This window comes from Pezoporus wallicus, unplaced genomic scaffold, assembly GCF_028554395.1.
Source record: "Pezoporus wallicus isolate ANWC-B61680 ecotype Strahan unplaced genomic scaffold, APGP_CSIRO_Pwel_v1 contig_8732, whole genome shotgun sequence".
Taxonomy (NCBI): Eukaryota; Metazoa; Chordata; class Aves; order Psittaciformes; family Psittacidae; genus Pezoporus; species Pezoporus wallicus.
The window spans coordinates 179842-195639 of NW_026639809.1; the positions used below are offsets into that span (position 1 = coordinate 179842).

The 15798-nt window shown below is 36.0% G+C and overlaps 1 protein-coding gene across 5 annotated transcripts in view; it reads left to right on the plus strand.

Annotated features, from left to right (window-relative positions):
- Positions 1-374: 374 nt before the first annotated feature.
- Positions 375-15798, plus strand: part of ANAPC10 (anaphase promoting complex subunit 10) — a 103040-nt gene continuing 87616 nt past the window's right edge. For all 5 annotated transcript variants that reach the window (XR_008973016.1, XR_008973017.1, XM_057416283.1 and 2 more), the window contains exons 1-3: positions 375-491; positions 1906-1996; positions 2759-2879. Coding sequence is in view for 3 of the 5 variants with exons in the window: in XM_057416283.1 (XP_057272266.1) it covers positions 377-491; positions 1906-1996; positions 2759-2879 (327 nt within the window). In the remaining 2 variants the exon portion in view is untranslated. The remainder of the gene's footprint in view (positions 492-1905; positions 1997-2758; positions 2880-15798) is intronic.

Consider the following 15798-nt stretch of genomic DNA (forward strand, 5'->3'; position numbering starts at 1 on the left):
GAAGGGTCGTTTTTAATTTCTTAAAACCAAATCCTGAAACTCTGACTAACTCTGTATGTGTGAATTAGAGTGAAACAAGTAGTATATGTTCTATGAGTTTTCAGTTATGTATTGAATTTTGAAGGACACAATTTACATATATGTGGAACCTGTTACTTAAAGATTATATTTATAAAAATAATATATTTTATATATATAAATAAAAGGTTTTACAGGCATCCAAAAATGTTTCCATGTATGTGTATAAACTACATATTCCATAGACTACTATATAAGTGCAAGGCTAAAGAGTTAAAGTGTCTATGTAAACAAACAACTGTATAATTTTCCTGTCAAGCTAAAAATTTATCAACTTTTTTTTCTCTCCCCACTAGAAATGACTACCCCAAACAAGACGCCACCTGGTGCTGATCCAAAGCAGTTAGAGAGGACTGGTACTGTTAGAGAAATAGGCTCACAAGCAGTTTGGTCTCTCTCATCCTGTAAGCCAGGTAAAACCACAAGAAATGGTGTAAAAAGCTGAATGTACATTTTTCTTAGAATACATAGAGGTTTATGTTTTGATAAGACATGTATAGGCAGTGTAGCAGTAAAACTGCTGTTGTATAAGCTGTATGGGTAGTCACTACAAATAATTTTGACCTAGTCTATGTTTGATGCAATATGAAAGTTTAAACTCTCTCAGAAATCTTATGATGAAGAAATCTCATATTAACAAAAGATCTTTAACCCGCATTATACTAAATTGTTTTGTGTTTTTTTTTTTTTTTTACTCACATAAGTGAACAGACTAAACCATGTGAGCAGAAAATCAGCAGCATGTAATTGTTCCTGTGTGTTGACATTTTGCCTGGGTATCTTGTATTTTTAACTTAGAAAAACCATGCAGCTGGGCAACCTAAATGTTCTGTCCAGACTTTGTGTTGACTTGGCCATTATAGTGTAGCTCCCTAAAATCCTTCAACTGAAATCAAACTATTGCAAATTTTCCTGAGGTACAGTTAGTGAGAGTTTATACCTGCTCAAAATATCTGAAAGTCTGTATTGTTTTGATTTGAGATAGTTGAGTTGCTGTTTTAGAAGTATCTGCTGGGAATTGATCTGGTATCTTTCTGCAGCCTGGAGTCAGTGGTGGCCTTTATGTCACAATGTTGCGCTCAGGCTGAATGTCTAGTCTGATATGCTGGTATCTTACTTGGAGAAAAACATCATATGGTTTAGCCACTACAGAGTGAAAATATTTTTTTTTTATTGCAGATTAAACTTCCAACTGCTGAATTAAAACTGCAGCAAGTGTGGGCAATCAATAAAAGGATGTGATTAGTAAAAGGACAGATAATGAGGGAATGGAAGAGTACGGATTTGGAGTAGCTTATTTAAATGTGATGGCATTAACTTTCAGAAATACTGTGTTTGGCATCTATTGTTTGTTCTAGCTGCTAACTTGAAAAGTTAAAATATTTCAGGAGGCTACTTGAAAAGGAAATGTTATATTTGGCCAAAATTTTGTAATAGGTAGATGGTCTCTGCTATGAGTCTCCTTTAGTTCAGGAGTTAGATTATAGAATAGGTGGAAAAGCCTAACTATTAAATGTTGTTCTTGCAATTAGTATGAATTAACACTTAACCATTTGAAATTCCAGGGTGTGCTGAATAGTTTCAAACCCCGCAGACTTCAATAGGAGATAAAAATGTAAAGACCCTCAAGGACTGAGCTTTGATTGACAGGTTCCCCTGTTTTCTGTCACAAATTATAGGCACAACTTTCATGTCTAGAGATAGTTCCTTATACATTACAACTTGGAATACATACTTTAGTTTGTAACAGGTGAATAAAAATTATGTCTGTGATGTCTGCATCGTGGAAATGGGATATTGGAGACTATTAAATTTTCTTTTTCTTAGGATTTGGAGTGGATCAGTTACGAGATGATAATCTAGAAACTTACTGGCAATCAGATGGATCACAGCCTCATTTGGTGAACATCCAATTTAGGTATTGAAAATTACTCTATATGGGTTTGGGTGTATAATTCTGTATTGCTTACTGTTAACCGAGATAGTAATTCTGGACGTGCAAGGACTCCTAAGTTAAACCTGTTTCCCAACTGCTAAAGAAACCAGATGGATAGCATTTATAAAAATTAGATTGTCAAACATAATGGTTACTAAATGCCTAAATAAGCAACAAATAGGGATGTATAATAGTGTGTCATTTGTAATGGTTTCGCTTTTACTTATCTAAGGTGACACTTTTGTCCCGGCTTTCTGTCTTTGAGTGTAGTTTCAAGGGTAGATTACTGAGTTTAAATAGTCTAATATTACTTAAGAATTTACTGTTTTCCCATCCTTTTCTTTGTAAGATAATTTCAGTCTTTCTTTAACCAAACTTTGAAGATGATGTTAGATATTTGTCACCTTTTTATTTGCTTTCTGGAGAACTCTTTAATATAGTAATAGAGTCCATATTTGATAAGCTAAACTTATGCATTGTTGCATACAAGTGCTTATTTGGCATCTTGGTCTTTTGTTGTATTTCTTGGTATACCAACACTTCTGAAGGCAGACAAAGGAGAATAGTGAGAATCCAGTCGGTGCATAACAATGTAGGTAAACACGTAGTTGCTTTAACAGCGGAGTTCTTATAAATCAGTAGACACACTTGTTTTAGAAGTCCTTAGTTACTACAAACTAGCAACAAACTCATCTTGAATATTTTTTGTAATGATGCTTACATAGCTTCTATTGCTTCCTGCAGAAGAAAAACAACAGTGAAGACTTTATGTATTTATGCAGACTACAAATCTGATGAAAGTTACACTCCAAGCAAAATCTCTGTCAGAGTAGGAAATAATTTTCATAATCTCCAGGAAATCCGGGTAGGTCAATGATGCTTTGCTTTCTGTCTTAAAATAAGCCTCATATTAGGATATCTGATGTAGTAAACTTGGTTTTGGAGGTAAAATACAACATTGTGCTTGGAGGGTGAAAATGACTGGGTTTATTTTGATGTTTGCTTTTAGTTTTTTTTTTAATAAGGGGCTTTTTACCTTGTAAATTTACTGGACTGGTTTCTGTTTTCTATCAGACTCCATTACCAGCATGGTTATAACAGGCTTGATATATAGATACTGTAATGAAGAGTGTGATTTTCCAGAACAGGGATGTTTAGAATTGGTTAAACTTTGATCTCAATTTAAGTATCTGCAAACCCTATACATTGCGTACATTAAAAGGGAGGCTTAGTTTTAAATACTTGCCTTTTTAGAATTAAAAAAGGCATGAATCAAAGTTATGAATGGGTTGTTCAGCTATTGAGTCTCACTAGGAATCAGAATTTAAACCTACAGGCTTTAGTTATGGATGTGTATGGTACATTTGTATTGTAAATGGTGTATCTTTGTAGTCTGGATTTAAGTTTTGGGAGGCTGCATGTACTCGTATTAACAAGTAGCATCTGATTCAAAGCTCACTTTTGAGACCCAGGCAAAAAGAAGCTGGGATACAAGGCCTAACCATCAATTACACGACTGTTTCTTTGTATTCTGGTGGTTAGAGAATCTTCATGTGAGAATCTGTTATATGTTTGCTAATAGCTGACTCTAGCCACTACTGATGGTGAGAACTAGTAGAACTGCCACGCTAACTTTCCATAATCGTATATGAAGCAAGTAAGATACCAATTTAAAGGCTAATGAAATCTGCAATCAGATATGTTCATAAATGCTGTTTTACTTTTGAGTATTGTTTCTAATCTTTTTGTAATGCCTTTTTTTTATACTGAAGACATAGAAATTTTGGAAAGAAATGCAGTATTTTTGTTTTTAACAATACAGTGTAATTTCCATTTATGTAGATAAGACATTTGATACATATAACTTTGAATGGGACATAGATTTGTAGTGTTTTATTAACCTATTTATAAAAGTGTAATAGGCAGATCTAGTATTTTTTTTTCATGGTGACACTTCTAGTCAGAAAAAGTTTCTTTGATGGAGCAATTGAGATGAGATTAGACTTTAACTGCTTAGTTTTGCTAGCCTTTTGCTAAATAGTAAAAACAGATTTCAAATAATCCATGGTCTTTGTAGAAGTCTGCCTTGTAAACTAATCGGGTTACCCATGAAGATGCCCAGGTATCTTTGCTTATTTTGGTTACAGTAGCCTCATATTTCATATTTCTCTTCTCTGGAGTGAAGCAGGTACTGGCTGATATATTGGGAAAGTTTAATTTGCTTCTCTTATATGGAAGGCATTATTGTAATGGGAGGATTGGAATGATAAGGGAGGTGCTAAATGGTGGTTTGAGTTTTTACTCTTGGGATTTGTATTTTCACTTTGGTTTTCAGTGTTTGAAGTCCTAACAGGAACAACTTATAAGCACAAGGTTGTAAATGCAGTGGGAATAAATAGGGAAGTCCTAACAGGAACAACTTATAAGCACAAGGTTGTAAATGCAGTGGGAATAAATAGGAAGTGTAGCAAGCATTTATATGTCTCTTATGTTGGGACTGTGTATCTGTATCCATTCAATGATTTCTGATGTTCTCTATAGTTTTGACCTATACTTTTATCCTAAATCTTGAAGGGTCTTTCTTTTTTTTTTCCTTTACACTTAAATATGCTCTTGAAAGCAATGAATAATCACATTACTTTGACTTTCATCAGCTGCAAATTCTGGAGGTTTTTTTTTGTCATCGTAATTGTATTGTAGCAATCTGGGAGTTGCAGCAGCTGGATCCTTTCCTTGTGCTGGGTTACGGGTCTGTTTTCCGAGTGTCCACTAGATGTCATTGTTGTCCTTAATGATCATTTTTTGTGCTTGTACCCTACTCTTCCAGTAGTCTTCCAGATTATCCTTTTATAATAATTAGTGCATGTAATGTTTAGTATGTATAACTACTGCAACCAGTTAAGCTTCTTATACAGTGGTAAACTTCCACTTTTCAGAGTATATGCGTTATTAAAGATCATAGAAACAGTAAAATGTATAATAAGCATATTGGTCTTCTGTGGTTTTGCAGGCAATATTCAGCTTTTTTATTCTTCAAAAACAGGTTTCTATGCATAATGTATTTAGTTACAAAAGGCACTTCTAAATGAAGAAGTTACTACTATCGTTTATAGTATATAAATAATATGTTGCATGAGAGCAGTAATGCTTAGGCATACCACATTCTCATATGCTGTCTTCAAAGCTGAGATGAAAATATGGTCAAGCTGCTTACTAATGACTTATAATACTTTGAAGTGGTAAAGATAAATACTAGTGACTTTTTTGTCACTGTGATGTTAAATTTTGCTATCAATTTTCACATTTCCTAAACTATTTGATACTCAGAATATGTTTCTACAATTTTTCTTAAGTTCTGAAACTTTCTCTTCAGCTTTTTTGACACATAGGCAGGTTATGAAAGCAGTGTAAACAGTTATGAGCTCTTTAAAGAAATCTGCTCAATTATACAATGATTCCATTGGCTTCAGGACTGATTAACTGACTGGAAAATCCAGCTGAATCATTTTATATTTTTCCACGGATGTTTGCCCAGTTCATAGTTTCTGATGAAAGCCCTGTGATGCTTCCATATGTGTTCTTCCTGATGGTCTAATTATCAAAACAATGCAATGTGCTGTTAGGTCAGGTTTCATCGCTAATATAAGATTAGCTTTAGTTTGTGATCTAGTGTGTAGGCATGTCTTTTTTGGAACCTAAGATGGAATTACTTTCTAAATAAAAATTTTAGTCCCCTTTGAGAAACAAGTCATTTGTACCCCATCGTATAGATGAGAACAGCCATAATAATCTGGTAGTATTATTCCCTTGCTCAGCTGGAAGAACTAGGGCTAAAATGCATGCAGTAAGCCTTCTCCTTTGACTTAGTGTGTTTTTATCACAGCTGTCAAGCTTGGAGAGCAAATGTTTTCTCATTTCCAGTCTGAGTTCTCTCACATAATGGTGTAAACAGCCTGCATGGACAAGATAGTCTATAGAGGCATTTTTGGAACAGTATCCAGACACCATCCAGATTTAATAACTTAAAGCCAGTATGTGATTTAAGTTATTGCACTTCACTTTCTCTTGATATGAAAATAATCCTCTGCAAAGGATGTGAATGAAGTGTTGGCTGCAAAATATCTCTGGTATCTTCAAATAATGCTCACCTGCTTGTTGCCTTTCTACCTCTCCAAGACATTTAGGTCATCAGCAGTTAACCTTTGCATAAAAGGATTGTATTGTGACATAAAAAGACAGTGATGCTAAGTGCAGGTAGGATTTCAAGTAATATTTGCCTAGTAGTTACAATGGCTTCTGCTGTCAGCTTGTAATGTAGGGACTTTACACAGAAAAGGAAGACACCAGTAAAGTCTTGCATTAGCCAGTTCTATGTCTTTGGGTATAAAAGACACTTTGGGAAGGTATGGGTCAGACTTCCTGAATATAGTTACTCGCTTTTCAGATGAGTTCAAATATGAGAAGCCACTGGTGTTTAATCACAAAATTAAAGTTGCTTTTACAGGCAGAACCTCTAAAAGAGATGAAGTCTTCTACTCTGCTGTGCTTGTAGAGCACTCAGCAACAGAATGTGGTGTACATGTCTTGGCTGTAACTAAATGAGATGCAACTAGACAGATGTAATTTCCTTCCAGTAGGCATTAGTTCTTCCATCACAGTTTGGACTTTCCTGTGATTTTTTTGAGTAGCACATGTGTTTAATTTAGTTGCTTGTGTAGTTCAGAGAAAATGGCAAGCTTTGTGATAGTTCCAAAATCATTCCTAGTGTGTGGCATTACTATGTGTAATTTGCTTTTCAGATTGTATAAGGGTAGTAATAATTCACATGGCAGATAAGATGTATTACTGTGCAGGCCTAAAAGGAAATTATCAGAATTGCCCCATTGAAGAGGGGACAGGAAGCCTCTGGCTTGTGAATGTGCTTTCTGTATGCAATAGGGCAAATATGCAAACAGATGGCATCCTGGCTTTGCGTAACCTAGGTAAGCAAGGTGTTGGCTTCTTTCGGAAGCCTTTCAGTCTGAAGCAGGGCTCCTAGAACAGAGTAACTCCCCTGGCTACAACCTTTACATGTATGCAATGCACCACCACTGGGCAGCATTGCATACGTGTGCAATGCTGCCTGGTGTAGCACTGTGCACTGGAAAAAGAATCTTTGTCACTGGAGGTCCTGTGTAGTGGACTGTATCAAAGAGTGATACCAAGTATTAAACATTGCTTTGGAAGAGGCCTGCTTTAACTCGCTGGGTGTACTCTTTCCTCCTGGAACAAAAACCTCCTTAATCTTTTCAACAAGACTAATTTTTTTACATATATATATATATATATGTATATACACATGCTGAAGATGACTCTGAAGACTCAGGTGAAAGCACTGTTATCTTAATATGTCTTTGCTGGCAACAGTGAGAGTCCTTGGTTTCAGCTTTTTTTTTTTTTTTTCTGTTGAGTTGCTCTCTATTTGGTTTGCAGTTTGGTTTCTAGCCCTTTTCATCTTGGTGTTTTGCAGCCAGGTGCTCCAGAGCTGTTGCAAGCAGAGAAGCCTTCCTGGTGGTGTGGTGTTGTGACCAAGCACCACGGACAGGGCCGCTTCCTCACTGTTGGAAGTTTCTGTGCTAGAGCAGGGAGGTATCAGACAGAGGAGTGGCCACACTAGGGAGCTTTTCAAAGAGGTAGTTAAGGAATTCTGACCCTACTGTAATCTCTATGCCCGCAGTGTCAGTGATTGTAGTGAAGAGGCTGGACTTCTCTAGAATTTTCTGAAATTCAACAGCTAGTAATCTCAACCTGTTTTCTGTACATGCAGTAAACTTACTGATGAACAAGGAGATGCTAACTTGTCATAGGACTATTGCAAACTAATGAATCAAGAAAATGCACTGCTTCTGAGTCTCTGAACAAAAATTTCTAAGGTGCATTTTAAACTACTTTCCTGTGAAGGTGGAATACTGAGTTATTACTGCTTTATTTAGATTTCTGACTAGGTTTCAGGTACTTTGATTAGAAAGCAGTCCCCTGTGCTCCTTTTTCCATGTAAGAAAAGATGCATTTCTGTCCCCTAATTATTCCTTGGGTTCAGAATGTCAATTAAAAATATTCAGTCTGCTTTCTGGAAACTACACTCAATGCTAAGAGAAGACTGAATGTGCTTTAGTTTTATAGAATTTCAAACTGGAGTCTTTCTTGTCTGTCTCTAGGATGCCCCGTAGATGAGGTCATCACATCAACTTGTTCATTTCAATTGTTACCTTGCTGTTATGCCAGCTGGGTATGGATGCTGTCAGTACCTGTTCCTTACATCTAAAATTGTTCATTACTGGAAATCTGCGAAGCAGGGGTGTAGAATGATCCGCTGGTGTTAGTTATAAAGTCTTGTGGTTGATGACAAGGGTAGGAGTCAAGTTCAGGAATCAGTGTTATTTCAGTTTGATACTGTTGGTACTCCATATTTCCACCTTCCAGCAGAAGAGGATATTTGAGGGGATGTTCACATGAACCCCTTTTTACAAAAGAAAGGTTAATATGATGACATAGCATCAGTATTCACTGCTAATGTCATAATCCTTGTAGATGATATCACCTGCTCATTGTTCCTGTGCTTATTTAAATCAACTATTATGTACTTCAAACTGGAAACTAGGAACAGGATTGCATTTTTCCTGCTTTTCATACCCTGCTATGGTAATATGATGGAACAGAGCATGATGTTCCATCATACACAATAATGAGAAATGCAATTATTGAAATAGACTTTTCTGCATATGAGGTATGCGTGTACAAATAGCAAGAGCCACATTAGATCTAGAAGAATTCTGAAGAATGGAAGATTATTTTGGTTCACACACCATAAATGTTAAGTATTTTTATCTTACCTTGCTCTGAAATGGTATCTTAAGAGAAATAACTATCTCTTCTGTTTGATTTTAAAGAAAAAAGAAGAAAATATAACATTGTTTTCATGCTGTGGTGCCTGTGTTGTTTGTGGAAAGATATTTTTTCTTGCTTTATACGCCAGCATTCAAGAACAAGTCCATGAAGGAACCTTTTCTTGCCACAGAGGGACTCAATTAAGCAAGGGTACATTAAAGAGGCCCTGTATTTTTAATACTGTCAGTCTGACTTTACCTTCTCAAGCAGAGGAAAAGCCATGTGAAAGAAAGTGGTAACAGCTTTCATGTAAGGCAGGAACTTGATGAAGTACAGAGCTTTTCTCAAGGGAACTCAAGTATATAGAGGCTAGAAACTGATCGAAGCAGAAAATTTTTCGTACATGTAAAACCCTTGCCTGGAATTACAGCCTTTTTCATGATGATTTGATCTAAGTTCCACTATGGAAAAGAAATTAGAACATGTGTATTTTTTTTCATGTAAAAGTGAAAGAGCTTCTCTCTCCATTGCCAATGTGAAAAGGCAAGATAAATTATTGGTGTCAGTTGATTTGTAAGTTATGTTATGCTGTGTAATACCTGTTTTGTAGCAAGTTTTTGGTTGCATGGTTTCATCTTATGTTCATGAAGCTCTAGTTGGAGAATTTGAAGAGATTTCTTGAATCTTATTAAGTATATCTTTTACTTTCTTTTGGCTTACAACTCAGATAATAAACAAGTATGTTATCAGTGCAGGGGAACGGTCCTATATGATGGGGATTTTTTCATAGGCTTTAATGCAAGCCTGCAGTAGTGTATTCTAGTTACAATACTATAAACAAATTCTAGTCCTTTCTCTGGCAGACGTGAGCAGGTTGCAGATAGTGCTTTGTGTGTGAGAGGTGGAAAAGCCAAATGCTTGACCTTCTTGAATTAGTGTGGAATTGTGGCCTTATAGCAAGTATAGAATAGTATAGGAAATCTCAGCTGCAAATTTAGTTGAGCATATTCTGACACTTTTTTGAAGTCTGTAGGTTGATAATACTATGGTAGAGTGGTTATAATATTATCTTGCAAGAAGGTTAAGTGATTTGTTTGTAGTCTGTGCAGATTGCCTATGCTATTGGACCAGTGTCTGAAGTCAAAGTCCCCATCAGGTTCTGTCCAGTTTATATCTGACTGAATTATGATGTTTGCTGCTACTAGGTTGTGAATGCCTGATGTTTTTGTTCAAATGGATTAGTTCTGTCTAAAATTGCTTAGTTTGCACTGGTATAATTTACATCTACCTAAAATACCTCACAAAACCAAGGTAAAGCACCATATACACTTTTATAAAGTGTATATGGTCTCTTCAGTGAGATCAAAATAGAGCACTTCCCCTTTCAGTCCTTAAAACCTGTTCCCATTTGTTCATCAATTTGTTACACTGACTCAACTTCTTTTGGTAGTATTTTTCAGAAAAGATGTTTATTTTCAGTGGTACTTTAATACTGATTGAATAGCTATTTGAGATTTAGTGTAGTGTGTATTCTTCTGTGGTGTTAAAATTTATTGCATAATGGAATCCATATTTCCTAATTATCTCTGTGGTTTTCTCCCATACTACAGGACTTCCTAGATAACTTCAATAGGCTTTTCAGTTTTTGTAGCAGCTGCATAATACCCAAAGTGGTAGAATACATCCGTGAAAGTGTGCTGGTTTTCCATGATAGTTTCTTACCTTCCTTATAACCTTGAAAGATTTCTTCAGGGAAGACTTGAATAATGATGAGCAATGTACTAACAGGCTAGTCATTATACAATCTATAATTAGTAAAGATGAAGAATCTCTTTGTTGTAAGAAGATTTTGTGTGAAGGGTGCAGAAAGTACATGTATGTGTATAAAAGGGTCTGTGAGACTAGGGTCTGTTGTTTTTCCTCTTTGCACATTTTGTCAGTGGCATAGCAGTGCTGCTGACTTGCAAAAATTCTAGCAAAAGCTGTGGAATAGTCCTCTTTAATTTTACTTCTACCAAATTTTGCAGCTGATTTCCAAACCCCTCACCCCTGTGCTTCTGGCTTTTGTGAAAGCATTTTATGTAGCCTTTAACCCTTAGTGCGAAGTATAGTATCTCTTTGTTTCATTTTAAACCATGAGGGTTTTTTTTTAGTGCCTGGATAGAGCAGCAACGCTCATATGTCGCTGTTAGCATTACCAAGTTTTTCTTGATCTAAAGAGAGATCTATCAAATGTCTGTGTTCTTTAGCTCCTAGGAATTGGTCCAAATATGTATATACTTAGGTACAAGAGATCATATATGTATTTAAAACAGTAGCCCCTCCCCACCCTTCACTCTCTGAAATACAAGTTGTAATGAAACTTATGTGCTATCAGGCTGAAGAAAGAAAAGCATGTTTTTCTTTTACATACCCAAAATGTAGTGAAAATCCCTGTGGACAGTTGTGCTTACAAGGGTAACTGTCTGCATTCAGTTGTGGGTTATAAAAGTGCTTGCTTGAATAAATACACTGAGCTATCAGACAGAACAACCAATAGTTTGTTGGACTAATTGACCTTGTCAGTAGAATAGAAACACTTGCAAATAAAATTCCCATTGCCAGCACAGTTGCAACTGAAAACCCCTGAAGAAACTGTGTATATCCTCTAACTATCTTGGGATGCAGTGATTCAGTCACCAGACATGTGCAGTGGTGGGGTAGGAGGGGAGGACTCATTTACTAAGAAAGTTTTGTATGCTGGCATTTTTCAGTGATCTTTTTGTAGCATGAGGTTATGAGTTCCTAAAAAAATCATCAAGTAGTTAACTTCCCATATTCAGAGTTATATTTTCTAACAATTATTACTACTTTTCCATATCACAAGTCCCCTCGTATTACTTGTTTTGCTGGTCTGCTTTTATTATTATCTACCATTTTCAGCAAAGGCAAAGATGTTTGGCTAGTAACTACAGTATGTTGTCATGAGGGTGGGGTATGTTTGCCATTCTGCAGCAACGGTTGACTTACGTGAATGCCAGTGTCTATAACTACACGTACTGTGACTGTGTATCTTTTTGAATATATTCAGATTACGTAACAATGGGAAAGAATCACAGTAAATAACAGAATATCTGCTCTTCCAATCAAAAGCACGATGGAACCATTTTTTACTTTACCAGTGATGAGTCATGTATCTTATTAAAAAAAGGAAAATATTTCACTCCAGAAATAAATCTTCATAGATGAATTAGTCATGTATCAGGCATTTTCTTTTAAAAAGTTGGATAATGTCACACAGGTGGAAGTAATATTAAAAAAAAAAGCAACAGTGAAAGACATAACAGGCTTCAGTGTGTACTGTAAAAACATGAGTTTACTTTGGTTAGAAAACAAAACAGGAAAAATGACATTTGGGAAAAAAGTCTGAAAAACGGTCTAGTTAGCTGCTAAATAAACTTCAGAGATGAAGGTTTAAAAAAGCACCAAACTTTTTAAAAGGGGGGGAAATAGTGTGTTTCACCTTAAGTAAGGGACAATGTGTAATAAGGGATTTTGTGGTTTTACAGCTCGGTGCATGTGTTTGAAAGCTGTTCTCTCAGCAACGTGGGTGGCAGGTTATGCTACCATATAATGTATTGTAGTTGGCTCTCCACACTTGTCAGGGTTAGCGTTCAACCATTCGGAAAATTTTCCCATTGTTCTATCATGTGAACCAAGGCTAGTGTTGAATTCCCAATAACCTTCTGCAGGAAAAAGAGGCTTAATTAGGAAGTTTGAGATTTGATTACTTCTCTTATTGTCTTAATGCACTTCTCTCTAATTTAGGTGCTTATCTGTAAATGTAATCAAATCTTGCTCAGAAAGATGAAAAACAAACTTAAATACTGTACTGCAGTTGCTTCAACACTTTTAAAAGAAAACTTGTATACTCAATTCTTTCTTCAGCATTAACACTATTTCCATCTTAAACATGTTTGCTTTAGATGGATCATAGCTTTTGGCAGCTACTGCATTTTTAGCAAATAATACTGTTTCTAGTAAGAGTTGCAAAAAAAAAAAAACCCACAAAAAACCCGAAACTGTGTGTGAGGTCCTTGTAAACTGAACCTTGGGAACGTTATGTTATTTCTGTATTTTTCCTTCTTTTGTGCTTCTTCTCTATTTGTGTCATGGTTATAAATTACATCGTTTGAACTGGAGAATTAAAACAATTTTATTTTGTGATTCCTGTAATTTAAAAAAGAGAATGCTTGGTTTATGTGTATTTATTTCTTTCTACCTGTTATTTCAGAGGCTGGCACACAGAGAAATAAGCAATTATGGTATTGAAATTCCATTGTGCCAGCACCTCCAGGACATAATCCAAAAAAAACCAGAAAAATCGCCTGCTGGGTTGTACGCAGTATGCTTGTGTGAACATCAGTGTCTGCTCTTCACACATCATTTTTTACTGAAAGTTCCTGTTGGAATAAAGGTTCTATGTTTGGAGAGTGCACTGAGATATTTGTTGGTCATTGGTTTTTAAAGTTTGCAGGGATTTCTAATTACAGTTTACCAATGTAGGCTCACTAGGTAATTCTTGCAGATAATCATTAATGCTTCAGAAGTAAGAGAAGCAAATAGAGATTTGGTTCTGGCAACATAAAAACCATATCAAGAATGAACTCGATGCTGTTCCCCTTCTTTAAGCATTCTGCTTGAAGACTGAACATGGGAGTGAGGAATAAGATGGGTGGGTAGAGGGGAAGATGATAGCACAATAGAAGAGACTCATACTTAGTTTCTCTACTTCAGTATTTTAGCCCCATCTCTTTCTTCCCCTTCCTGTGTTTTCTAGTTGACGTTTTAAAGCAGTATGAGTACATCCAGCATTACACAGCTTGTACTGGGTTTCAGCATGCAGACATATCTAGTGTTGTTGTAGTGCTCAGATTATTTCTGTTCAGAATTAACTTTAACAGTAGTTTACAAAAAGTGTAATACTATTCACTTGCAAACTGTAGTGTGTAGCAACATCTTATTTCTCATTTGTTTTTAATCTCTCTGTGCTTGGGCATACTTTTGGAGACCCTGGTAGGTAAAGTGTTTAATGCAAGGACAAATGATTACAGTTTCTAGTCTTTTTCTAGATTTGTAAAGATGAAGAGAAAAGGAAATGATTTTAAACCAGATTATAAGGTTCAAGCTAGGTAAAGTGTGATAGTTTACCTTGATAGTTACTCAAGATAATTATCTCTTTATCTGATGAATAAACACTGCTGAAGTCCTTCTACTAGTCTAACTGCCAGTGGCAAATGATGTCAGTGTGTGCTTGCCGGTATAAAAATTACACTTTTGGTTACCTATCTAAAAAATACTAGATTGACTTCACTTGTGGGTTTTTTGGTTTTGTTTATACATGTGTGTCTTTTTCCTTCAGTGAAGTAATTACAAAAAGTATATGTCTTTTTACTGTTATCAATATAGTAACAGGCTAGGTGTTAAGTATAGATTATCTTAATTTCTTTTTCAAAATAAAACTATGCTTCTCTACCTGGGAGTGGTCTTCCATGTTAAACAGCAAATTACTTATGAGTTTATATTATTGTTTTTATTACTTCTTGTGAAAATCTGTGGCAATCCATTGCAGAAATTAAATCGACAGGTGGTTGAGGCACAATGTTAGATTTTTTTTTTTTTAATCATTGAAAGGGGAATGCCTGCACTTTGGATTTCCATACAATGTTAATGTATGGAAATGCATACCTTTTAGTTTTGCTTGCTTGTAAAGATTGAACGAAAGCTTCTGGTAACAGTTTTAATTGTGTGTGTCCACAAGAGGAAATTGTTGTGTGGATTGTCTGTTAGGGTTTTCTCATGGATGTTTGAAGAGCCTTCTGGTCACATAACTACTCTGATTCTATAAGGCCAGGCTAAGGAAAGCTGAAAGGGCTTGAGCTAAAGGGAAGCTGAAAATCTTTGCTTTTTTTGTTTGCTGTATCATTATTGGTTTGTGGGGAAGAAGGGTGATAGGAGGAATCCAGATACATGATTCTACTAGTTAGTTATCAGGGCAAGAAGGTAGGTACCATTGAAGGAACTGGAGCAAGTGTCTTTAATTTTCAGGGAAGAGGTCTTGGAGAAGTAGTTTCTGGTATCAGCAGACCTGTATTTGAAAGGGAAATGTTTTTCTGAAGGACCCTGCATACTGCATGGAAATTGTTACATAGAGGGCTGTTGACCTACCTCCCTTTTTTCTCTCATTCTATAACCATATGCTTTCTCATCCTTGAAGTCCTCCAGACCTGAGAAATCTGAAGTTAACTGTCTGGGTTTGGATCCCATATGTAAAAACATTGTGGGAGTCCAGTACTGAATGCCAGCATCTTTCTTGAAAGATTTAAAACTGAGTTCCTTTGTGTCAAAGATGATAATCAGACATTGCTCACTTATTCCTGCTTTTCTCTTTCTGGAGAGGTTGCTAACCAGTTGGAAATATCTTGCAGTGGCATTTGAGCTATTTTTTTCCGCAAACTGTGGATAAGGATTGGGAGGATAAAGTCAGTGAATTATAAATACTCAGCTTTGATTTACCTGATTGTCTTCACAGACCTGATTGCAAAATGTAGTCCTTAGAGGGAGTACTAGATGATCTCAAACAGTGAGAAGTGCTAAATATGTGCAGGAAGGTCAAAGCAATGATTGATTTTGATCCCTCTGTATCCTACTACTAACACAGTATTAAAATCCTTCAAAGAAGAAATCCAGTAGTTGACATATAATTTGGGTTAAGCATAAGAAACAAAGGTATAAAAGGAATGGGGACTTCCTAGGTTATCTAAGAGCTAAGAATCTCCTGTGCTGTCATCTCAGCTGGTGCTGGTATCTCAACAGGTGCTGATCAAACTGGCACACCGCACCTTATTTTTTTTGTTTCACTTAACTTGTAGGTGACT